This window comes from Callospermophilus lateralis, chromosome 6 (assembly GCF_048772815.1).
Source record: "Callospermophilus lateralis isolate mCalLat2 chromosome 6, mCalLat2.hap1, whole genome shotgun sequence".
NCBI lineage: Eukaryota > Metazoa > Chordata > Mammalia > Rodentia > Sciuridae > Callospermophilus > Callospermophilus lateralis.
In genome coordinates this window covers 108,762,086-108,788,757 of record NC_135310.1, presented here as the reverse complement: position 1 = coordinate 108,788,757, position 26,672 = coordinate 108,762,086, and the positions used below count along the sequence as shown (strand labels likewise).

The 26,672-nt window shown below is 37.0% G+C and overlaps 1 protein-coding gene across 1 annotated transcript in view; it reads right to left on the bottom strand.

The window, feature by feature from the left end:
- Positions 1-4,431: 4,431 nt before the first annotated feature.
- Positions 4,432-26,672, bottom strand: part of Cyp39a1 (cytochrome P450 family 39 subfamily A member 1) — a 119,958-nt gene continuing 97,717 nt past the window's right edge. Inside the window, exons 11-12 of the mRNA XM_076860121.2 lie at positions 8,321-8,408; positions 4,432-5,455 (exon numbers count right to left, since the gene is read on the bottom strand). Coding sequence (XP_076716236.2) covers positions 5,384-5,455; positions 8,321-8,408 — 160 coding nt within the window. The 3' untranslated portion in view covers positions 4,432-5,383. The remainder of the gene's footprint in view (positions 5,456-8,320; positions 8,409-26,672) is intronic.

Below are 26,672 nucleotides of genomic sequence, written 5' to 3'. Positions count from 1 at the left end.
ATGAGGACCACTGGATGGATGTTACCAGTTTGCTTTCATTAGGGGATCTGTAAATTAATGTGTTGTAGAATGAAAAGTTTTGCTGCCAGTAGAAATTGGAACGTTGCTCATGTGTTCCATGGTTTTCTATCCTGCAAGAATCATTCATTTACACAGCCTCATGTAGGGTTTTGTCTTTACCAGTCACTGAATATCCCACTAGAGCTCCAAACACAACGTTTCTCTGTTCAGATTTTAACTTCTTAAGCAGTAAAGGATGTTAGGCTGGTTCTCTGACCATGTTCTATGGTTCTGTGCATGTTTATCTCCAACAACAGCAACATCAAAATCAGAGGAGAGTTCATATGCTTTGTGAAGCAGAAAGCACATCCCCCTTCTAGGTCTCTTCTTTATAATTCTTTCCAGAATTACAAAATAACTAAAAGCAAGGTTACCTGAAGACAAAGTTTCAACTAAGGCTATTCTGTACTTAGCTAGTTCCTGTCTCCACCAAAAGAGAACATTCATAAGATTCCATACCCCATGGCCTGTTGGAGGACATGACTGTGGTATTCTTGTGAAGGAACAAGGTAGAATATTACTAAAAAAAATACACACACACACACACACACATATCTAATTGCTGTCAATTAACAATGTATCAACACATTGCTATCACATATCATCTGAACATATAACATTTGTTCATATATTGACACATGTATGCCCACACTCAGAAGATTCATTTTCCCAAGGTGGTGAAGGGCCCCTCCCACAGTCTGTAGCACAGTTCCCACAAGATGGTGGGGGAAGGTTCTAGGGAATAAAACTGGGGGAGGAAATGGGGCAGACTGCAGGGCTCCTTGCCCTCTCCCTTCTGTAATATAGGCTACTCAACAGATTGATCACTTCTCCTGCAAGAGTGAGGACAGAACCACAGTGTAAATTATGACCACCGCAGGGTCAAGTTGCTGTCTCTTGTAGGTAATGTATTCCCGTTTAAGAAGAATGCAGTTTAATAGCGTGAGGGCAAGTTCACAGCCAGAGTTCTTGGGTCTGTCCTCAGAGTCCTTGCTTCTGCCACAAGCAGTGTGACCTTGGTAAGTCCCTTGGTCTCTCTAAACTTCAATTCTCTCATTTGTTCACCAGGCCTAATTATGGCCCGCTGGGTTTGTTTACTAAGTCATCACAGATAATTTGACTTGGATCAATCATAGGGATCAATCTGTCAAGTTATGTATTACAACCACTGGAGATCCTTCCTTCCTTCATTCTAGAATCACCTCCAATTAGACAAAACAAACACACTCTCATGCTTTCCTTATACCTTTCCTCACCAAAGACATCTTAGTTTCCTTGTTTCCCTTATTATCTCTAACTTTAATTACTATAAACTAATTAGAATTTTAATTCTTAGAAACCTTAATTTCTAGTGAAAACATAAATAGTAAGAAATTTTGAACTGTTCAGCATTTTTTATAATTTTAAGAAACATGTTTTTAAATTAACAGACCCCAAAAATATCTAGCTACTCTAAGCCATATAAAAACAAGATGCTAAAATACATAACCTTATGCTTAGTAATTAACATTTTTAGTATTTTAACTTATTCAGAAATGACCCAGACATCTAGTGAGTTGCCTCTTACTTAATTTCATCTTAAGGTTTCAAGTTTCAAAAAATAATTTTTTTTGAAACATGAAGAGTTAATTTAAAACATTTATGCTGTTTATATTTACCTAATTTATTCATTTTTTAATAATTATGTTTGAATTGCTTATTAAAAATAAAGATAGCCAACTTTAAATTTTGTTTTCTTTTGAAATAGCAACACCAAGCTAAAACTGCACCAGGCACCCTTGGCCTAACCAAGGTTTCTGAGAGGCCCAGCCACAGGTCCTTCATCAATACCTCCACCCCAGTTGTCCTGGGTCCCTAGCATCCACATGGTACCCAGGATAGCTACAAAGAGCAAGACTAGCTGGGTCCTTAGTTCACACTCTAGATTCTGAGCCCAGGACAGAGTATGGGCTCATCTGTAGGATCTGACTCTGTCCAGCAAGGCAAGGAAGCCGATCTGGGCCAGAGAAGACAGAGGGGACCCTGCTGGGCCTGGACCCACCCTGTGGCTGGAAGGTAAGGTGCCACAGAAACATACACGTACCTAAGTTTTACCATGGCCATCTCCCCAGACCCGAGAGGCTCAAACCAAAGTCAAGATCAAAGCAAGACACATGCAAGGCCTCAGAAGGGCCCAGCAGCTGACCCACAGTGTCAGGTCATTGACAAATCAAGCAGGTATCAAAAATATCACAGAGGCAAAGAAGCTGAAAAGCAAAGATCAAAATGTCAAACATGTTTCCCTTTTTCTCTCTTTTCACTCTCATGGCTGATAATCAAGGAATCCGCTCTTATTGCTCATTTCTGCTTCTAGACCCGTGGTTTCGTGGCCTTTTATATCCAAGAGATAAACTTACTTAGTAAACTTACATTTAAAAATGTATGTATTGTAATTAATGACTTGATTCAAATCTTTAAGTTATGTTTTGTTTTCTGTAAGTCAGAGCCTTTTCATGTATTTTGATGACAAATCACATACATGTAATGCACACCCAGACAGGATCTTACAGTTTTCATTGATTATTCATTTGTCAGTTTTTAAACAGTGTTCTTTAACTTAAGTGCACAAGAAAATAAAGCAAGAGGATAGATCAAGTCCCTGCAAATTTCCTAAAGCCAGAGTTCATACCTTTTGTAGTAATTGCCATTTACTGCTGCTTTCTGTCCAACCCTGTCAGGCACCTGTGGCCTCCGAGTGGATCTAATGTACTTAATTATCAGGTCCAGTGCAATCCTGGACCAGTACAGTTCTGTCGCAACTTTCAATGATCATGTGCTCTGTCACAGGGCAAGTTAACCCCCAATTTGAAAGCTAAAAAGGTGAGATGCTCAATGCAAAAATGAAGAAGAAAAAAAAGCAGAGTCCCACTATAGGATCTCACCCACCTACCACCTGCCTTCCACACACATACATAGATGCATTGCAGGATTAACATCCCCAGGAGTAGTCAATCATTAATCAGTGGGGAACAGGAGCCAGTCAAGAGCCCCTCCTACTTATTTACTTCAGGTGGACAAAGCTAGGAGGTATTATATATGCTACAATATACCTTAATTACACAACTCTTTGACTGGGATCACTCACTTCTGCTGCCTGGGAACACCTCCCAAATAAATTCTGCACACAAATCTTTGTCTCAGGCTCTGATTTCAGAAAATCCCAGTTAACACATGAGGATGTATTAATAAAGCAATATTCTACATAATAAATTATTATATATGATGCATATACAAAATATATAAATAATAAATTATTACTATATATTATGAATACATGTATATATAAGATATTATCTAAAACCCCAAGTCAGAAATTATGAATATGTCACATAAAACCTCAGCCTAGGGGATTAAAAGACATATGAGACCTCCAAGTGCAGTGGTCTTAACTCTTCATGATTCCAAAGGTCAACAGATGTTGACCTTTGTGTCAGCATTCTGTTTTAAAATGTGTAGATGGGTCAGCTAACATTCTTCCTTACCCAGCAAGAATATGCAGATAAACACTAGCACTGAACCAATTAGCTGAAGTAGATATTTCTGCAAATATAGCGTTTCTTTGTGGGCCTTGCTGTGGAGAGGACACACCTTCCCTCAGAACAGTTGTCATACTTAGTAGAACTTGCTAGGTTGCGGTCTGCAACTCTCAGAGCTGCTGAGGACTCTAACCTGCTTTCTTCAGCCCCTTCCAGCTCCAGACCCTGAGACTGCTAAGCAAAGCTGTGAGTTGGTAGCTAGGCTTCAAAATCATGACATTAGTCTGGGAGAGTTAATGCCCTCAAAGTACTTAATTTTCTCCTGGGGAATCATGTGTTTATTGGTAGGAAATAAATGACTAAGAAATAATTATCAACCCCCTGAGATGATTCTTGCACAGGCAAGCAAATAGACCTAGAGGACAATGTGCACTTCAAAGCTTACTGTGAAATAAAGGAGGCAAACAGCATTTTCTTTGAATAATGGAGGATACATCATGACATCACTTTTTACTCTGTTATTATGTTTCCCCTGAACATGATAGGGCTTCTTTTCTGGATTTCATGGCAAATATTTCACACTTGAAACTACTGAGTAATAGATTCAAATGCAGTTGAATGAAAATGCTCTGTATACCCTTCATTTTCTCTGGCTGAAGAGGATACCATGAATAAATCTCCTTCTACATTTCTGGCCTTGACATACCATTATATTTGTATTTCCACTCATAGCAAAAATGTCATCTCTGTGAACTATAATTGTAAACACCTTGAGTAAAGTGAGTGCTTCCACCTTTATTAAAACACAAATCAATACATCAATCAAAATGCATTTATTAAATATTTCCTGTAGAGAAGATGCTGTCCTAGGCATAGCAGAGTACAAAGTTGAGTATAAGACATGATCCCCCTCCTCACTGCTCTTAGAAAACTATCACTTCATGCTTTTAGCATTAGATCCATTTATAATAAAGAATTATATTAAGAGATCCTAAGAATTCCAATTTCTAGCTAAGAAGCATATAAAAAGTAGAAAAATTTTAGAAATCATTAAATTGTTTAGTATCTAAGATTTTTAGTTTTTTCAAAATAGAAATTTGTGTGCTGCCTTCAAAGTGAATTTTATGCGCTAAGATTTCCATTTGAATGACTTTGTTTCTATTTGAAGTTAGAATACAGTTGCATAAAAAACTAAATTCCAACTCTTCAAAATGTTTTTTCTAATTATTTCAACATTTTCCACTGACCTTTCTTCTATTTTCATGAGGAAAGCGGGAAATGATGGGAAAAGGGAGGAACAGTGGAATGAAACTGGCCTAACTATCCCAAGTACATATATGAATAAACCACAGTGCATTTCAGCTTTATGAATATCTATAAGGCACTGATTTAAAATAAACTGAGACTAAATAGAAGAAACACCAGTAGAGTAGAGGAAAGGGAGAGAGGGTGGCAGGGAAAGAGTACTGGGGACTGAACTGGAGCAAATAATATTCCATGTTTGTATGACTATGTCAAAATTAACCCTAATATTGTAAATAACTATAATACACTAATAAAAATTTAAAGCAAAAAAAACTTGCTATAGATCATATATTCACAGGAAATGATGTCAGATTCCTAGTTTTGAAGATATCAAACATGTACCATTGGATATTTTCTTGAAATAAATCCCCCAAACAAAGTGAAGCAGGATGTTTCAGCTGAGCTCAGGTGGAGGTGCTGCCAGGTTAGTGTTAGGGATACTGCTAGGAGTGGGGGGCATCTCTCTTCCAGAAGGCTCTAGACCTCTTGAGCCCCCGCAGATGTCATATTCTTTCTTTGTATTCTATTCGGCATTGATCGTCTGGCTGGGGGACACCCACCAAATGGAGATAACTCTAAAAACAAAAATACAGAAGAAATAGAAAAGAGGCATAAGCTAGTGACTTAAAGTTTATTCAATTGCAATTTTCTCTAAAAAGTACTGAACTTCAGTTGTGAAAGTTAGGAACTGTTTGCATCGGGGAGTTTCGCCTCAAGCATCAACTTTAGCCTTCATTGAAGAAGCAGAAAAAGAAAATACCTTATTCTGATAACAATCTCTTCAAATTCACACACCCAAGTCCATGGGCCTGCTTGATATTGTCCCTTCAATTTCCCTGGCTAAAGAGGATATCAATAAGGCTCCTTCTACGTTTCTGGCTCAAAAGCTATACCACCTCATTTACAATTGTTGGCTGACAGCTCTATGTGTGTTAAAGGTATTTAAAAAGCTTCCAGAGTTGGTATAAACCATGATTACAGTCTACTTACAACCATGATGTTCCAAAAAGACCCTTGTGGGTTCCAAATATTGTGACTCCCCCCCCGCCCCGAGTCCTGAACAAAGTATGAATATGTGTGGGGGTGAACGGAGGTAAGCATATTAAGAATACAAAAAAGATTTTTGGTACTTAGGGGATTAAAAATGAAAAGCAACCTGTTCTATAGACTTTGAGAGTTTAGGGAGTGATAATGAGGAGCTGGAAAAGAGGAGGTAGGGCACAGAATGAGCTCCTTAGCAAGGCGATTCTCAGGAGAGTTGACAGAATGAGGAGCAGGGTTCCACAGGCTCACTGAAATTGTACCCACAATTTTGTATAAAGAAATATGTACTTTACTAGAAGGGGTTCCATAAGTGTTGTGAAAATATTTTTAGAATCTGTGACCCCCCAAAAGATAAAATGGAACAAAAACAGTCAAACCAGTAAAAATCCACTACAGTAGCAAAATGTTCAAAATGGAACAGCCCCCACTTCCAGGATCAGGAACCTGCTGCCAATCACGGATTCTATTTCATAGTGTTTCCTCATTGTTTGGTTCATATTGGGAGGGAAGTGAAACTAAAATAATCTCTCACAACCCTCTGAGATAAAATAAAACACTGGGGGGGCTGGAGATGTACCTCAGGGGTAGAGCATTTGCTTAGAACCCTATGAAGCCCTTGATTGTATCCCTAGAACCTCAACACATAAAACACTGAGATGTTTAAAAAATTAAAACTGGGGAATCTACAGTTTGATTTTTGCTACTAGGGCAGGTAGACTCCTGTGGGGAAGCAGGTTTCCAAGTCCACCGACCTCCCTGCACCTGACCACAGAGTGTTCAGATACTCCTGATAGCTCACTTCCTCCTTCTAAGAGCTTGGCAGTTTGAAGGTCATATCCTGCATTTGTTGATCACCTGGTTTTACAATTTATTAAAGCAATTCCAATTATTGATCTTTCTCTTCCTAGAATAAAGATTGTGAAATGAATTGCTCTTTGAGATTATAAAAATCCACCTCAACTTGTACTTATTTCAAACTGAGATAACATTTGTTTAATAATGTTCTTAGTGTCATCAGAATATAAATAAAATGTACAAAAACTTGTCTAGGAAAGTGTAGCTAATGGAATTCTTATGTAGAAAGAAAGTACTAGGAGAAAATTTTGCCTAACTAGATGATACAAATTATTGATCTCTCTGTTTTTGACAAATGTCATCTCAGTGAAGCATTCCTATTTCCTCTTGCTGGCAGAAAAAAATAACTGGATATTGTCAGTCCTGGGAAAAAAATTGTGAAATCTAACCTGGCTCTGATCTTCAGTTTGAACAATACAGCAGGCAGCTGAGGACTTTGTGAGAGGTGGTTTAGAGCTGCCTTTCAGTGTAAATTTTGAGAGCTCTTCATCACTAGTAGTTACTTGAACTTAAAATACAAGTGCAAAAGATGTCTAAGGAAATGCTGAAATGTGCATGCTTGAAATATATTTTATGTCACTTATACAACCACATAATTTCTACTGAAATATCAAGAGTTTTAGTTATCCTTGGTATATTAGCCTTATTATATGAAGAGTAAATGAAAGCACAAAATGTTATATGGCTAGCCATGAACTTGTGCTGCTTAATTTCTGTTTAAGCCCCTAACATTGGAAGTAGTAGAAACACTATTAGGTCCTGGCATTGATTAGACAGCACCTTTTATCCAGAGTTTTTAAAATGACTTCCAAACATTTGGAATTAAGTCGAACTTGCCTTTATTCCTTATGAAGGAATCTTCAAAGTGTGGTACTCAGACCAGGGGCAGAAATAGCACCTGGAACCTATCAGAAATGCAAATAATAGAGACCCGGTCCCCAGAACTACTGAGAAGGAGCTCAAGAGATGGGGCAGCAGTCTATTTTGTAAGCCCTTTAAGTGATTCTGAAGCTCCTGCCAATTTGGGAACCACAGGTCTAGAAGAACAGGTGCACAGAGGAGTTAAATGACTGGAACACTCAATGGTCAGAGGTAGGTATAAAGTCACAACCTTTTTATTTCTGCTCTTTAGTTTTACTGGGAGCTGACTTTTTTCCAAGCTATTGCTTTCCACATGGACCAAGGGCTATGACTTGTATCCAAAATAGATGGTTCACTTTTGTACCAAAGAAAACATTCCTTTCTAGGGAAAAGGGGTCAAATTTAAGGCCATGTTTACTTAACCTAGGGAAAAGAGTAAAAGTTGGTAAATACATTGAGGAGCCCCTAACATTGGAAGTAGTAGAAATGCTATTAGGTCCTGGCATTGATTAGATCTTGAATTAAAAGGACCCAGTGTGTTCTCAGTCTGGTTCCACTTATGTTTAGATCAGGCCAAAGTGAGGGAATCGTCGGTTCATCTCTAGAATTTAAAACCAAGGATCAGAGCTTATATTAAATCTGAAAGTTGTTATTATAGTCAAGATTCTAAATACATTTACCTGTTTTGGTAATGGGTCCAGAAGAGTACAGTCATATTTATAAAGTATTAAAATAATACATATTTGAATCTCTAACAGAGCAAACCATCTGAAAGAAAAATATAAAATTGTTATTTGGTTGTAAAAGACACATAAATACCTATTATCAGAGTTTAGAGAAAGTATATATATATATATATATATATATATATATATATATATATATATATATATGAGAGTAAATGTGCTTTTTATCTTTCACTAACAAAAGGGTAAACTAAGAACTTACTATTTTTTTAACACCACATACTCATTAGGGCAACTAGTGTGATGAAGTTATTTTAGGTGTATATAAAAACGCTTTGCCAGTAGAAGCACTCAATAAATGAAAGCCCCAGGTCTCTCCCCTAAGTTTTCTGTGCTTTTAAATATTGTAGCCATTAGTTACATGATGCTATTTAAATTTAAATACATTAAATTAAACAGAATGAAATATTCAGTTTCTCAGTTGCCCTGGCCATATTTTAAGTGCTTAATAGCCCTGTCTGGCTGCAGGCTACCATGTTGGATATATTTAGAGCATTCCTGTGATTTGGGGGACAGAAAGCTCTATTGGAAAGTCCTGCCTGCATTTAGAAATTACTGCTCAAACATCCTACAAGCACCTCAAGGTCTCGAGAAACTCCAAATACGCTCTTATTTCAAGAGTCTCCAAGGTTTTGGATTACACAACCCTGGTAGAAAGTATTTAAGCATACCCTACAATATGTTGCTGTTCACTTATTTTAGTTATGTACATATACTACTACATTAGTTTACTGTCAATAAGACACAAAAACAAATTTAAAAAAAAACAAGAAAAGTATGAATGGAACCTGTTACTTTTACTTGTATTTCATGAGTATAAAAGCCCTTTTGGGATTAACAGCCCTTACTGGGTACACTTAGTCCACTGGGCCTAGAAACTGGAAGTCACTATAACCCTGTCCTCTCCATCACCTTCCACATCTAAGTAGACATGTCCTTTTGTTGATCTCCTAAACAATTCCATAGGCCCTCCCCTTAACCTCTCATCTCCAGTTCTTCCATTGCTCCCTCAGCATGGCTCCTCATCATTTATTTCCTGGATTGTTGAATCAGTTTAGCTTCCTATTGGTCTCTTTCATTTCCTTTTACTCTATTTCCTTCACTCTATCATTGGAATAAAGTTTCTAAAACACAAATCATCACTGTTTCCTCATTTAACACACACTTACACACACACACACACACACACACACATACACACACACTTTCAATGTTTCCAATTTCCAGCTAAACACCATAGAAGAACACAGCCAGTTCTTGATGATCCACCCGCTTACCTATCTCTGCAACCTTCTTTCCCACAGAGCTGCCACTTGATATCCATGCTCTTGTCACACTGTATTACCTGAATTCCCAGAACAGGATGCTCTCTGCTGTGAGTCTTTTTCTGTGTTAGGTTCAGTCTCCTCTAGAAGGATTCCCTGATCATCCACTTCCTCTCGGTTTCCTCTCAGCCAAAGCTTCTACTGCACTAAACTGTGATTACTAAAGAGCCATCTCTCCTTTAGAGTAATTGCTTTGTTGGGCCTTAACTTAGTGTTAAGTAAATACATGAACAGATGATAGACAGTAATGTCTTCCATAAAGAATACATCCTTTCTACCCTTCTCTGTGTTTCTTTGTCACTTTACACATCCCTCAACTGATGTCCTTATCCAAAAATCTTACTGTATCCTATTGTAGTTCAGTCATTAGCATTTGTTTCCTCTTATAGAGTATAGTTTCCATGAAAAGCAGAAACCATGCTTTATTCACCTTATTCTTATTCATCTTTGAATCTTCAATATTTGTTAATGAAATGAATGAATGAATTAATAAGAATGATCTGATATTCATGTCAGATAATTAGATTGTTTCTCCAGTGATGTTCTTGAAACATCTTGGTGATATTTTATTTCAAATGAAATCTAGAGTACTGCAGGTGTTATTATAACCAACTTGGACAACATATCAAGTTTTCAGGAATATTTATGATGCAAATTTAATCCTCCTTACTTGCAAATGTTGAAGATAATTTATTCCATAACTGTATCAGTGTCTATGAAAAAAGACATGCTGATTCAGATCAAATTAGGCAGGGACTCCAAGAAAAAGCAATCTTGCTAATTTGTGTGAAGGCACAAAATGTTTCACACCTAAGTTTTTTGTCAAACTTCTAACAAGTTAGAGCTTCTACTCCTATTCATGATAGAGTGACAGAAGTCAGTGTTGCCTTCTACTTTACATAACTCAAAAACTAGGCAAAATTCATGATAAAGATCCCTAAGAGAATAGAAAGGAATGAGGTGAGCCCTTTGGCTGCCCCCATTTGCAGGTTATGGTAGTTTCCAGGCCACAGGATGAGCATGGGAAAACACCTGCAGGCTTGAGGGTATTGTTAAATTACCAGAGACAGAGATCAAGATTCAGGCAATCTAAAGAGATTAAATTTGTAGGGAAGAATATAGAGGAGGGAGTTTCATAGAGAGAGAATAAGAACACTTTGGATGTTTGGACAGAGGTCTCCTTGAGTATTTGGCACAGTACTGATCTCAGCATGTGTTAGAAGAAACTACTGGCAGGAGATGAACGGCGAAAATACAGTCAAAGATCAATAATCTAAATAAGGTCTAGAGCTTATACAAAGCATGAATTTTTTCCCCAACAGACAGAAGAGAGATATTGCAGCCCACAGACCACTGGGTGGAATCCTAAAAGGGTACTGCCTTAATTAGTAATGGGATTATATTATCCTATGTTAAATGCCACTCTGGATATAACTTAAAGCTTAAAATTAAGCTTTGAAAAACTTGTTTTTCTAAGCAATTACATGCTATAATAAAGTCTAAAACTAAACTAATATAAAACCCAGCATTCATGAAAATTAAACTTCCTATATTATATCTATCTAAAAAAACCCTCAGGGTTTCTAGAAGTAAACCCACATATCTATAGCCAGCTGATCTTTGGCAAAGAAGCTATAAACATGTACTGAAGAAAGGACAGTCTTTTCAATAACTAGCACTAGAAAAAATGGATATTCACATGCAGAAGACTCAAACCAGACTCCTATATCTCACTATATATAAATATCAACTCAAAATTGTTTGAGGACATAAATATAAGATACGAAACTACTAGAAGAGAACATAGGGGAAATGCTTCTGGAAATTGGAGTGGGCAAGAAGTTTTGTTGTTTCAAATTTTTTTAATTGTAGATGTATACATATGTTTATTTTATTATTTTTATGTGGTGCTAAAAATCAAATCTAGGCCTCATACTTGCTAGGCAAGTGTTCTACCACTGAGCCACAACCCCAGCCCCTGATGTTTATTTTTATAAGACCTTAAAACATAGGAAGCTAGCCAAAAGAGATAAATGGATTTTATCAAATGAGAAAGCTTCAGCCCGACAGGGGAAACAATTATCAGAATGAAGAGACAAAATACAGAACGGCAGAAAATATGGGAAAACACACATTGTACAAAGTCTTATCAACCAAAATAGACAAGGAACTCAAAGCAACAGAAAAAAAGAAAAAAAAAGCCACAAATAATTTAATTCAAAAATAGGCAATAGATTAAAATAGACATTTTTTTCTAAGGAAGTGGCCAACAGGTATATGAAAAAGTGTTCAACATCACTCATCATCAGGGGAATGCAAATCAAAACACAATGAAATATAACCTTGCTCCAGTAAGGATGGCTACTGTCAAAATGACAATAGGTGACATTAGGTGCTGGTGAGGACATGAGCAAAAGGGAAACTTTGCATACCACACCATTGGTGGGAATGAAAAACCATTGTGAAAACAGTACAGAAGTTTCTTAAAAAATTAAAAATAGAACTACCATATGATCCAACAATGCCACTATTGACTATATATCCAAAGGAAAAGCATCAGTCTGCCAAAGACTCATTTGCACATGCAAGTTTATTGCAGCAGTATTCACAACAGCCAAGAAATGGAAACAACCAATGAAGTGATAAAGTGTCCATTAACCGATGAAGTGATAAAGAGAAAGTGGTTGATAAACACACAGAATACTAGGCAACCATATAAAAAGGATAAAATCATATCATTTCATATAATATGGATGGAACTTGAGGTCATTATGTGAAGTAAAACAGGCTCCTCATAGAAAGACATGTCTCATATGATCTCATTCAAACTAAAAAGTTTATCATATTGAAGTTGAGAGTAGAATGATGGTTACCAAAGGCTGTGGAGGGAAGGGGAGATGAAGAGAAGGGAAATGGTTGATTAATGGGTACTAGTTTTAGTGTTCTGTTGCATGGTAGGATGACTATAGATAATGATAATATACTGCATACTCTTTTTAAAAAATTAGAAGAAAAGATTTTGCATATATTTACCATAAATAAATGATAAGTGTTTGGGGAGAGTGCTTTATCCTGATTTCAACATTATACAATGTATATATGTATCAAAACATCACTCCATAAATATATATAAGTTTAATATATCAATTAACAAGAAAAAAAATTGCCTAAAGGAAATTAGAACTTATGACCTAAGAAAGAGAAAAATCATTTAAAAAGAAACAATGAGACAGGTACAGTGGCACATGTCTGTAATCCAGCAGCTCAGAAGGCTTGGGCAGGAGGATCAGAGGTTCAAAGCCAGTCTCAGAAACTTAGTGAGGCCCTAAGCAACTCAGTAACACCCTGTCTCAAAAATAAAATATAAAAAAGGCTGGGAATGTGGCTCAGTGGTTAAGTGTCCCTGGTTCAATTCCTGGTACCACAAATAAACAAACAAACAATGCTCCATAAATAAATAAATAAATAAATAAATAAATAAATAAATAAATAAAGTTTAATTTAAAAAAAGAAAAAAGAAACAATGATAAATATTGGAAGCATTTAAGTATACTCCATATATTCAAAAAGTAAGAAGAAAACATACAATGAGGAAAGAAATGGAAAATATAAAAAAAAATCCAAATCAAACTTCAAGAAAAAAAATACAGTATCTTAAAAGGAAAGATAAACTGGAAGGGAGTAACAGAAGATAAGATACTGCAAAATAAAATGGCATGGAACTTAACATAATAATGGAAAATATCTAAAATAAAGTACCTAGAATAAAAAGTCTCTAAAGGAAGAAATGAAGAGGACATCAGTGACTTACAAAATAATATAAAGTGTCTAACATACATGTAATTAGAGATGGCTAAAGGAAGGAAGGAATAATATTTTAAGAAATAATGGCTGAAATATTTTCAAACTTTTGAAAACTACAGCTTACTGACCCAAGAAGCCTGGGAAACCCCAAGCAGAAGAAATATAAAGAAAATAATGCTAAGGCAAATCATAATCACATTGCTGAAGACAAGAGAGAAAAAAAAAATTTAAAGCAGCCAGAGAAAAATAAGCTTTTTTTGCAACAAAATTAGGGGTGGGGATATAGCTTATTTGGTAGAGTGCTTGCTCTGGGTTTGAGCCCCAGCACCACAAAAAAAAAAAAAAAAGAAAAAAAAAAAAGAAAAGAAAGAAAGAAAGAAAAGGAAAAAAATTAAAGTCGACATAGACTTTTCATCTGAAACTATGCAAACCAGAAGACAATGGCTCAATAGGCTTAAAGTATTAATAGAAAAAAAAACCATCAGTGTCTCAATAAAAGGAGCTAATGAAGTTCTTTATCACAATGAACTAAAGATAAGAATGAAGTTCTTTATCACTAATGAACTGTGAAAGAGGCCAGCAGCCTTGATAATTTTGTGATACTTAATTTTCTTGTTAAAGAAATAGATTATACCATATATTATTAGGAAAAAAGATTATTGTCTTTAGAAATGCATGAAGGAGACAGAGAGAAGGAGGAGGGAGAGAGAAAGAAAGAGAAAGAGGTTGACATAACCACTCAGTAGAGAATTTGGAGAATTAGCATTCGGACAGACTGTAAGGACATGGTGTGCCTGTGACTGCTGTGGGCCATTTGAGGAGCTTAATTTTCAAGAACAACCATGGAGAGTCCTACTGAAAACCTCCAGTGTAATTCCACACTCAGACATTTTGAAATGTACTAATGGAGAAAGGGAGATGAATCCTGAAACAGAACCAACTTCTCAGGGTAGAGATGAAACCAAAAATATGGTGGAGCTGCTCTGTGGCTATTTTGCCAGAGAGACAAGCATAGTGTCATGTAAAGAAGCGCACAGGCAGAATGGGAGACATTCTGTTAAGTGCTTCACTTAAATACTTTTCTCCTGGACTATAGGTAAAAAAGCATTTCATGGACAGAAATATTTTCCTACCTATACTTTCCTTTCCTTTTTTTAAATTAACTTCAAAAATTCAATAAAATCTGATACACTTACATGATTTTGTATGATAGTGCAGTTGAGAACAAAGGGATAAAATGGCAGAAGCATGAATAGCTTATGCCCCTCTGATGGAGCCCGCATGGGAGCAGTAGCACCCATCTTTACTGAGGTGGTGGTGACACACAGGATTGGAGTACAGCAAAGATCGCAGAGCACCCACATGTCAAGTTTTGATTAGACTACCAGGGTACAATGTAACATGCCTGTCTTTTCTCCATGGTAACAGTGAACTGACAACTGGTTATTACATAGTAAGATCATTCATTCATTCCATATTATGCCTTCTTGTGTTCTAAGCACTGACATTATCCCAGTAAACAAAAACAACACTCATATCCTCATAGAGCTTAAATTCCAGTAGAATATATATTAGAAATTATAAATAAGACAAGGGAAAAGTGAGTGATGGAGGTATGTGCTAAAACATTTCAGATTATGAAATCCTCTCTGATGAGAAGACATTTCTATAGGCACTGGAATCAATCAAGAGAATGAGGCATGTGAGTATCTTGGGTAGGGCATTCCCTGAAGAGGAATTACACCTTAGGACTCTGATCCTGAACTGAACGTTCTAGAGACAGTGAAAAGATTGCATGTATTGAAAAATTATATCTAAGTTTGAAAATGAGGTTTCTTTAAGCATTGTCACAAGAACACACCCTTATTGTATCATTAAAAGGGTTTGATAAAACTAGTGGTGGTGCCATCCTATAATCCCAGAAACTCAGGAGGCTGAGGCAGGAAGGAGGATTGCAAGTTCAAGGCCAGTCTTTGCAATTTAAGAAGAGGGCCTCAGCAATTTAGCAAGACCTTTTCTCAAAACAAAAAAAATAAAAAGGCTGGAGATGTGGCTCAGTGGTTAAACACCCCTGGGTTGTGGTACCAAAACCACAACAAAGCAAATAAAGAATTTCAGTTAGGAGGAAAAAGTTCAAGAGATCTATTTTACCTCATGGTGACTACATTTAATAACAGTATATTGTATATTTGAAAATTGCTAAGGGAATAGACTTTAAGTGTTCTCACCCCAAAAATGTTTAAGTATGTGAGATAGTTCATTTGTCAATACCTTGATTTCACAAAATGTATTTATACCAAAATAACATATTGTACACAATAAATGTATACCATTTTCTTGTCAATTAAAATTAATAAATGAAAATATAAAAGAATATATAGAGGAAGTAGGATAATAAAAAAGGAATGATAAAAAATTTTCCCCCTAAAGGAGATAATTAGGAATAATATTTACCCATTCATTAAGATACTTTCCCACTATAATCTGTGAGGTAGCATTTCCTTAATTAATTTTAGTCCCTATGATGTTCTTAAAAATTATAAAACTACCTTCACCTTAAAGATTAATCTGTAACTCAGGCTTCTGACCAATCATGCTTGTTCATTCTGAATTAGTGAGGTTTTAATATTTTTTTTTATTTTTAGTATTGCTTGTTTGGTTATACATTGATAGAGTTACTTAAATAGTATTAACATTAACATGACCATTTGTATTATTTATAAATGTTTTGAGATCTCAATGAAAGGAAAAGATAAATTAATAATGTGATAAAAATCTATATTGAAAATCTTATTTTCTTCAAATCCAGATATCTTGATATTTTGGTAGAATTATCTCAATTATCCACTGAAGTTATTTTGCTAGCAATGGCAAAAATTACAATGCTTTGTGTTTTTAAGCCTTTCCCATGTTATTAAATTTTGTTCAATGTCTAAAATACCAGAAACTTTTAAGTGAACTTTAAAAAGCTTTTTAAGTCAAAGAAAAGGGATTCATAAATCTGTATTTTTAAAGAACATTTTCAGAAATGAGCTGAACTATGTTCATGTTAGGAATGTTTTCTTAATACTCCTAATGCTAAAACAGTGAAAACAATGAGGCATGTTATTTATAACGGGTTTATTTTTTACATCTACAGGAACAATATTGCACATCTACAAATAAAACTCATTAAGATATAAACATGTTGAAAATTCCTCAAATAGTTAGTATGTGCGTATTTTCCCCGTTTGTAAATATTTGTTCACAGAATGCTACACAGGAATGGGGAACAAAAAAATCCTGCAAAAACACACTGCTGGGAACGAACAGGGAGAGATGAGACAGGTGACAATATAAGGTAACAGCCTGAGGCAGTGGGAAAAGGTGCAGGTGGAAACAAAAGAACTTCAGAAATTGGGAGTCTGGAGAGAGGGCCAAGAACCAGGTACCTGGAGGTGAAACATGAGCTAGACCTTCAGGAAGGACAGGCTTAAATAAGTGGACATGTTGAAAGAGGACGTTTCAGAGCCAGCAAATGTCACAGCCAGGGGAGGAATGGATGCTCTGAAGTTGGGGAACAGCAAGTGACCCCTCTGGGGACTGCACTCCCTGAAGTGTAGAAAGCACAGCTGGTGCCGTATTGTGGACAGCGAGTTCTGGGTTGAGGAATCTGCCTGGCAGGCAGTGGTGCCAGAGTCCTAATAAGAGAGTGACAATCAGAGATCATTATTTCAGGAAAAGCAACTGCATGTAATAAGTAAAGATAGACTTAAAATGAGACAGAATCAGGAGAGGGCTTGGACAACAGCAATCAGTGGATGCTGAGGTGATAAAGACCTGGCTTCAGAGGACAAAATAGACCTAGAAGGCCCGAAAGAAGGACTAAAGGATTATGCCAAAACCCAGGTGTCTAGTGCAGTAATGATACATCCAAAAGAAATCAAGAGAGGCAGTGCTGGCATGAGGGAGCATTAATGATTTTTACTTCAGATGCTTTGATTTTGAGACTGTTCCTCTCTTACTTTAAAAAAAGAAAATCTCTTTTCCTTCTAGAAGTCATTGCAGCAAGTCCAGCATGAGCTGGAAAACTTACTGTTGCCAGGAGCAGGAGCTCTGAAGTGCATTCCTAGTTGCCACCAGATGCAGCTTTGTGAAAATAGAATGACCTCACGCTGGAACCTGGAGAAATCAGTACAGAATTTCACAGGCACCAGGCACTGACGCATAGCTATTCAAGGGGAAGGGGAAGGACTTTCCCACAACCTTGTCCCACAAGAACTCTTAGGAAGACAAGATCAATTTAGTGGCAAGAAACAAAATCATCCAGCTCCATGATCCTCAAACTTCAGCACATATCAGACTCCCCTTGGAGGTGTTGTTAATACACAGATCTCTGGACCTCACCCCAAAGTTTCTGATTCAGCAGGTTAGGACAGGGCACAAGAATTTGTATTTTTTTACAACTTTTCAGGCAATGATACTAGTGGTGGTCTGAAGACCACATTTTGAGAACTGCTGATCTGGAGAAAATTGACAAAGAGAAAGAAAAGAAAATGTATGTTAATAGATGTAATAATTAAACCTCTTAATTTTAATGCATAGTATCCAAATTACAAAGATCATCCCAATCATATATAAAACATTATGGCTTGGGTGGCCCATTGTTGACTGGGGATAATGGTAAGGGCACCATTAGGTGGAGCATCAGGAAGATGCTTTATGTTAAATAAAGAAAATAAGATGTGAGGAGAAGAATGGCATATTTTGGAAGAGGAGGAAAAGAATGAAACATGAAAACAGAATAGGAATTACTTATAGGCAGAAAAGGAGAAAGCAGATGGTTAAGCACAGAGGAATGGATTGGAGAACCCTGACTCTTCTTGATTCAAGATACTATTTTCTGTTTCATTGAGAAGATTAGAACTGGCTTCCAGAAGGAGAGTTTTCCAGACTATAGACAGGCTGGTGCCAATGATGGTCCTACAGCTACTCCTCCTAGAAGGGAAACTCTCGTATGTCTGAGTATTTGCTAGAAATTTGGGCACCTCTTTTTAAATCTCCTTATTCAGGAAAAAGGGCCAAATGAATTTTTGTACATGATGCTGGATGAGGGTCTAACCTAGTACCCAATGCCTTGCTTAGGGATATTTAGTTTTCCTGGAACCATTGTTGAAAAGATCTCCATTGATGGTTTAGCATTCTTGTCACTTCATTCTGGAATCTCGATTCCATTGGTCTCTATGATGGTCTTTATGCCAGCACCATATATTGTGGCAGTTTCCTTCTGTTACTATACTGGTGAGTGTTTTTACCATGAAAGAGTATTGACATTTGCTAAATGTGTTTTCTGCATCTATTATGATGAGCATATGAGTTTCCCTGCTAATTCTGATAATGTGGTGTACTATGTTGATTAATTTTCATGTGTTGAAAGATCCTACCTGCAGGAATAAATCCCACTTGGTCATGGTGCATAATCTTTCTAATATGCTGCTGAGTTTGGCTTTTTAGTATTCTGTTGAGGATTTTTGCATCAATGTTCATAGGAGATTTGTTCTATAGTTTTCCTTTAATGTAGTGTCTTTCTCTAGCTTTGGTGTTGGGTAATGGCTAACCTCATGGAATGAGTTAGGGAATGTTCTCTTCTTTTTTTTTTTTTTAAAGAAAAGCTTGAGAAGGACTGGTATTATTCTTTCAATATTTGCTAGAATTCACTGTGAAACTATCAGTTAAGTGCTTTTCTCAGCTGGAAGATTTCTGAATCCTGATTCATCTCTAGCTAAATAGGTCTATTATGATTTTCTCTTTCTCATGATTTGGCCTTGATAGTTGTATTTCTAGGAATTTTTTTGTTTCACTGAGGTTTCCCAATTTGTTGAAAGTCTTGCTAATTTGCTGGCATTTGATTGGTCCTTTTTGTTTCTATAGAATCAGTGGTAATGTCCTATTTCCAGTTTTGTAACCTAAGTCTTCTCTCTTTTTCTTTTAGACTATCTAGCTAAAAGTTTATCAGTTTTTTAAAAATTTTTTCGAAGAACAAACATTAGATTTCATTGATTTTCTCTACCATTTTCCTTTCTCTATTTCATTCATTTCTGTTCTAATCTTTGTATTTCCTCCCTTCTCCTAGTTTTGGGTTTAGTGTGTTCTTTTCTAACCCCTTAAGTTATTTGCTTAGATTGTGGATTTGAGATGTTTCTTAGGTTTTGACATAAGCATTTATAGCTACAAATTTTCCCTTTAGCACTGCTTACACCACATCCCATAAGTTTTGGTACACTGTATTTTCATTTTTCTCTATTTTCTCATTTTCACCGTGATTTCTTCTTAGATGAGCAGGTTGCTAAAGAGGGTGCTAACTTCCATAAATTTGTGTTTCTCTAGTGGTGTTGTGTTTCCTTGCTTTTTCGAGTTTTGTGTAGCCTTGTTGATGATGCCTGTATGTTTCGGGGAGCAGTGACCTCTCTCTCCCAGATTTACTGACTGGCTTCAGTGGGAAAAGCCTGAGGGTTAGAGGGCACTGCCAGATGCTGAGTGGCAGCACAATCGCTGCCCAGCTCTGCCACTAAAGTCCACATCAGCCAAGACTGAGAGGGTGTTTGGCAGGTTGGGCAGTGAGTATCTGTGATGGTGGTAATGGTGGCAAGGGTCTTAGGGGCCCTTAGTGGCAAAGGCTACTGTGTTCCTCCTGTTTCCCTTGGCTTCTGAGGTGGGGAGTGGAGTCCTAGACAAAGCACTTCCTTGTGGAACTGATCCTGGCATGTGGGAATGCTGCTGGCCAGGGTGACACTAGGCTTTGGGGCACAGGCACTTTTCTATTGGTGGTGGTACCAGTGTTGGAGGCACAAGTGTGATCAATTTTGTTTTGTGATATCCCCATGGCAAATGAAACTCAGCCTCTTTATAAAGCACAAATTATTTTAAAAAAACAATTAACTGATGTGGTTAGAATATGTTCATGGAGTTCAATAATCCTTGAAAGAAAACTTACTTTTAAGGTAACTGTATTACTTAATGTAAATGACATAAAATGCACAACAGACCAGTTTCCATATTGAACAGAATATATTGCTCTATGTAACTAAAAAAACAAAAACAAAAACAAAAACAACAACAACAACAACAAAAAACTAGAGCAGGTGCTGGTCTTCGACAGAGATATCTCCAACAGCTCAGGGATATTACCATGAAGCCAGTTTTCCTGTTGCTTGGCTCTGCCAACTTCATCCTAACAGTGTCTGCTCTTATAGTCTCAAAATAGCCGTCAACAGTTTCTGGATCCAAATGCCTCTTTCTTCACATCCCAGAGGAAGTGACTATTTTTGATCCAGAAGCCTCAACAGAAACCCTCGTAATTAATTGTCCTGTTTAAAACATCTGCCAATTCCCAACTAAACCAATCACTCTGGAAAGGGCAAAAGGGAGTAGGGTTGGAATGTGCTGACTGGCTTCGGGAACAGAGGTCCCCTATGATAGAGTGGAGGGTAAAATCAGCACCCTACAGTCTCATGGTTCTCCAGATGAAAAGGATGATGACTGGGAAAAGAGAGGAAGGCATTAGGTGGTGGGGAGATGATAACCTATAGGTGATATTGTGATACAGTACGTTTTAAATCTCAGTCTTCCTTTCTGAGGAATGGAGCCCTTTTTCTGAACAGCAGAGATACCTAACTCATTAGAGAAGAGTCACTTGGTCTGATGAGGTAAAGATCCATGGGGGCAAGGACAGGGTACCCAATCTGAAGGGGCTGAAGATATATTTTGTAAGTTAAACAGAAAAGGGCTCCTTTCTGAAATTCTTGCTCGGAAAAGATGGGTTGTTTTTGAAGCACTTGTGCCTAAGTATTAAAAATCACTCTCGGATTGCTTCTGTTCTTGACAGCCTTAAATCTTTGCCTCCTAATGAAGTGTCAGAACGAAATGGCCAGGAAAATAATGACTGCAATTTTGCCGATGGTTTCTGTGTTCCTTGGAGTGAGTCACTGCTCCTTAGCAAAGCAGTAAGAGGAAAAAAACATGGCTAAAAATTTATAATGGCTCCTAACAGCCTGGCTCAGTACTAGAATTAACCACATTCACCCTTCATTCCAACCTCGTTCCTAAACCCTTGTTATTCACCCTCAAGGACATGTGCACACTTAGTAAAACCATTAGGTTATACAAGTAAATATGAACATTTAATTATATTTAACAACTGGAGTTGAGGGGATACATTTGTTTATATAACACATTCCTCAGAATAAAATGAATTTTCAATTTGTCATTAAACCTGTGGTGGTTTCAATTTGCTCACTTCTCAAAAGTAATTTCTATTTTTATTTTTAAGTATAAAAGGGAGAAAGCTACTTATAACACTTCTCAAATACAAAATTGTGCACTTCTCTAATACAAAATTTACTGAATAAGGAACCACCATTAAAATTATGCTTTCTGTTTGTTTTTGGTACCAGGGATTGAACACAGAGAGCTTTACCACTGAGCCACATCCCCAGCCCTTTTACTTTTGAGACAGAGTCTCACTAAGTTGCTTAGGGCCTTGGTAAGTTGCTGAGCCTGGATTTGAACCTGTAATTCTCCTACTGCAGCCCCCTCAGTCACTGGGATCACAGGTATGCACCACCATGCCTGGAGAAATTACATTATTCTAAACATAAGTACATAGAACTAAATGTGCCCAGAGCTCCATGAATCCTAAACATATAGGTGCCTTCATGTTTACATGCACATATATGACATTCCTATGTGCAGTTATTTATTTATTTTTTTATTTCCTCAGTTTGATTCTACTCTACCTTAGGAAGATGTGCTTTCTTCCGTGTTATTTACTAATTATTCCCTTCTAATCCAAAAGTCTTTTCTTTTTTTAAAATTGTTTTTATTTTTTAAATACATGACAGTAGAATGCATTACAATTATTATTACAAATATGAAACACAATTTTTTATATCTCTGTTAGTATATAAAGTATGTTCACACCAATTCATGTCTTCATACATGTGCTTTGGATAATGATGTCCATCACATTCCACTATCATAGCTAACCCTATGTCCCCTTTCTTCCCCTCCTATCCCTCTGCCCTATCTAGAGTTTGTCTATTCCTCCCATGCTCCCCCTCCCTACCCCACTATGAGTCAGTCACCTTATATCAGAGAAAATATTCGGCATTTGTATTTTGGGGATTGGCTAATTTCACTTAGCATTATCTTCTCCAACTCCATCCAATTACCTGCAAATGCCATGATTTTATTCTCCTTTATTGCTGAGTAATATTCCATTGTGTATATATATGCCGCATTTTTTTATCCATTCATCTACTGAAGGGCATCTAGGTTGGTTCCATGGTTTAGCTATTTTGAATTGTGCTGCTATAAACATTGATGTGGCTGTGTCCCTGTAGTATGCTATTTTAAGTCCTTTGGGTATAGACCAAGGAGAGGGATAGCTGAGTCAAATGGTGGCTCCATTCCCAGTTTTCCAAGGAATCTCCATACTGCTTTCCATATTGGCTGCACCAATTTGCAGTCCCACCAGCAATGTATGAGTATGCCTTTTCCTCCACATCCTCTCCAACACTTGTTGTTTGTCTTCATAATAGCTGCCATTCTGACTGGAGTGAGATGATATCTTAGAGTAGTTTTGATTTGCATTTCTCTAATTGCTAGAGATGATGAACATTTTTTTCATATATTTGTTTATTTATTATATTTCCTCTTCTGAGAATTGTCTGTTCAGGTCCTTGACCCATTTATTGATTGGGTTATTTGTTTCTTCGGTGCTTAGCTTTTTCTAATCCCCCTTGTACTAAACTGCTATGGCAGTTATGCAGAGGAGCCATCTGGCACATCTTATATGCCATCTTATGAAGTGAAGGGGGGCTTGCTCTTTGTGTTGCTGTCTCATCTCCCCAAACACAATATAAGGTATTCAGGATGTTTTGTGTCTTTGAATCTCCCCAATGTTGTTGTTTGTGTGTTTATTTGCAGTACTGGAGATGGAACCCAAGGCCTCATACAGACTAATTAAGTGCTCTATCACTGAACTATATACCCCCAGACCTTTTTACTTTATTTTTTGAGACAGGGTCTAGCTAAGTTTCCCAGGTTGTCTTCAAACTTATGATCTTTCTGCTTCAGCCTCCTGAGTAGCTTAGATAGGAATGTTCCACTGTGCCTGCTGAATCCCCCCTCAATTTTAAACAAAGTGACATGAGTTACAATATAAGCCCCTTCATGGTAGGGACTTTATCTGGTTTGTTTTCTAAAGGTAGGTCCTAGAATCCTGCTTTGACACAAAGCATATACTCAATAAACAATTATTGAATGAAAGAATAATCATATTAATACTATGTGTTTAAAAGACATTTGTTCAATTGAATAGTACTATTAAGATAATCTTAGCTATACCTATGCTTTTGATTATTTTTTCAATAGCTGTGTGATTTTTACCAATGACCCAAGACAAACCTATGACTCTGTAGCTTAGCATTGCCCTAAGATACATGAAGAACTTCCCTGCCCTGCACCCAACATGAACTAGAATGAGTTTACATTCCCTAGGAATCCATGCTTTACCAAATATTCCACTTCCCAATATTTGCAGACTTCCTTTTATTTATTACACCTTCTTCTAATCTGAGCATGGCTTTCTCTGTTAAATGGTCAATCCTGCCAAAGACCAGGACTGTTGTTTAATTCAATCCCTATCAGTTCACACAGTGGTACAGCCAAGCAGGCCTCCTCTAGCAGTGGTGAGAACCAAGGTAAATTCAGCTCATTGGCTTTAGGGTACATGCTGGTTGGGGGTATAGTAAACACATCACTTTGTGTCAAGATCATCCACTCTCAGATGATTGCTCAAAGGAGTTTTCCTCAGCTCTGAAAATCCCCTTGTCTTATATTTCTCCTGTTAAATCTCATAATTTAAGGTGAGACTTCCCACTATCATGAGTCCGTCCTTTCATTTTGCCCTGTTCTATATTTGGTGAAGTCTAATAGTTTGCCCTGCTTTCTCCTGTTTGTTTTTCTACAAAATACCAGAATTCTCTAGCAGTAGAAGCCCTGTGATAGGTTTCCTTCCTATGCTGCAGGGAAATATCCAGCAAGGGACTCCTCCTGCAAACCTCTTTCCTGAACTCCCATTACTATCAAGAGGGACTAACGGTTCTTTTATTCTGGTTTTTGGTTGGCAACTGATGGCAGCATCAAGTATTATTTAGGTAAATTACCAATGTCTTCTGTGTTTACTTTTGAGAGGGACTCTCATACCACCTCAGTGAACTGAGCTCCAAGAAGTGACAGCTGCAAGGCCATAAGAGTATGTGTTCACGATGAACTCAGATTGTCAGCTGCCTTACAGGCAATGCTCTCTGATTCACTGAGTTTTTGGTGCATGAGAAAATAAGTTGGCTCCTGGTACAACAATTAGTAATGGGTGCAATTTTCTGGTGTTTATACTAAGGATTTGTGGAATTAAATTTCTAGTGGAAAGATCAGTCTGGGTATACATTGTCCAAATGAAGTCATTCTCTTTCCCGAACAATTTTTATTTTATCTCTCTTTAAAACAAAATGCTTCATGAGTTGGTTATTTGAACTAGGTAACAGAAAAATTAAGAACATTTTGAAGCAGAAACTTAATTGAAAACTGGATTTGGCAGGTTTTTTTTTTAAAAAAAAAAAGATCAGATATGTTCAACTTTTGCATTTAACCTGTAGATGTTAGCTATATGATTAATATTTTGACATACATCAGGTCACTCGAGTATGCAAAGGAAAACTTTTAAATCGGGCCCCCAACTCTCTCTTATTCTTGATTTTTCTATGTCCACCTTCTCTTCCAGCCATTTAGATTCAAAGCCAAAGTCTACTTCCAACTCTCAATGGATTATGGTTTCTAATCATTTTCCAAATCTGGTGAATTCCACCATTCCATATCTCTTGTAGGGAATATTAACATAACCATATAACTGAATATATCCCACACCAATCCATTCTACCTAAATCCATTTAATGTTTTATTAGTACCTTGTGAGCTTCATACAAACTCTTAAAGCAGGTATTAAGTTGCCTTCCCAATTGAGCCAATGTACTTTTTCAGTCTTCCTTCTCACCACTATCTATAATTTGGCGTCAATAAGAGTTAAAACCATAAACTCTTAAACCACACACCTGTGTTCTTAATGATCCTTTGCTCATTCTGTTTCCTCAACCTAAAAGTAGCCCTTCAAAAGCCACTTTCCCCACAAAATCTTCTCTAATCACTCTGACCAGATCTACATTCTCTCTTGAGTCTTCACAGAGGTACTTGGGCATCTCTTATCCTGCAATCCCTGTAGTTATTTATGAACTTTATGTCCCCTCCACCCCACTATGTGCACACTTCATGAGAGTTGAGAACTTGTCTTACTAATGACCAAGGTTCCTGCAGCACCTTGCACACAGAAAAAGGCTTAGGACATTCCAAAAACACATAGCATCTCTATAAAAAAGATGCTATTGGTGGAGCTACAATGTTATGGTACCCTTTATTGTACCCATTACATGAAAACCCAAACAAATGTCTTTTAGCCTCAGAAGCTATCACGGAAGACGGCAGCAGCCCCTGTTAAAAACAACAGTCATCAGGCAATTTTTGACTATTGGTCCACACTACATATTTCATTGTCCCTAAAATGGTGAACACTCACTTCTGATATTAAACCTGTGGAGTTTTTTTGGTGGATCTGTCATCTTGTTTCCCATTTGAAACAATGAAACCCTCAACTAAACTGCTTTAAACAAATAAGGACATACATTGTATAAAATCATGGGAAGTAGATGAGCTCTTCAAAATGGATGATTTAAATAACACAGTGCTGTCACGTGGACTCGCGGGATCTTACCATCTCTCTGCTTTGCCATTCATAGATTCCACCCTATCACAAGGCTGTCCCTTTTGAATTTATTGCTAGTAACAATGGGAGACACAGCGAATCGACTCACATCTAATGGGAGAGAACAAAGGAGGCTTCTCTTCTAATGATGGAAGAAAAGTCTCTCCTTTCAGTCTTACTGGTCTGTTTAGTTCATCAGTCTAGCCCAGGATAAATAATTATGTCCAGTAAAACACCAGGCATCAATTTGCTGACGCTTAGGTTTCTAGAATAATTTTTAAAATGAAGGTTTGAATTTTCGAGG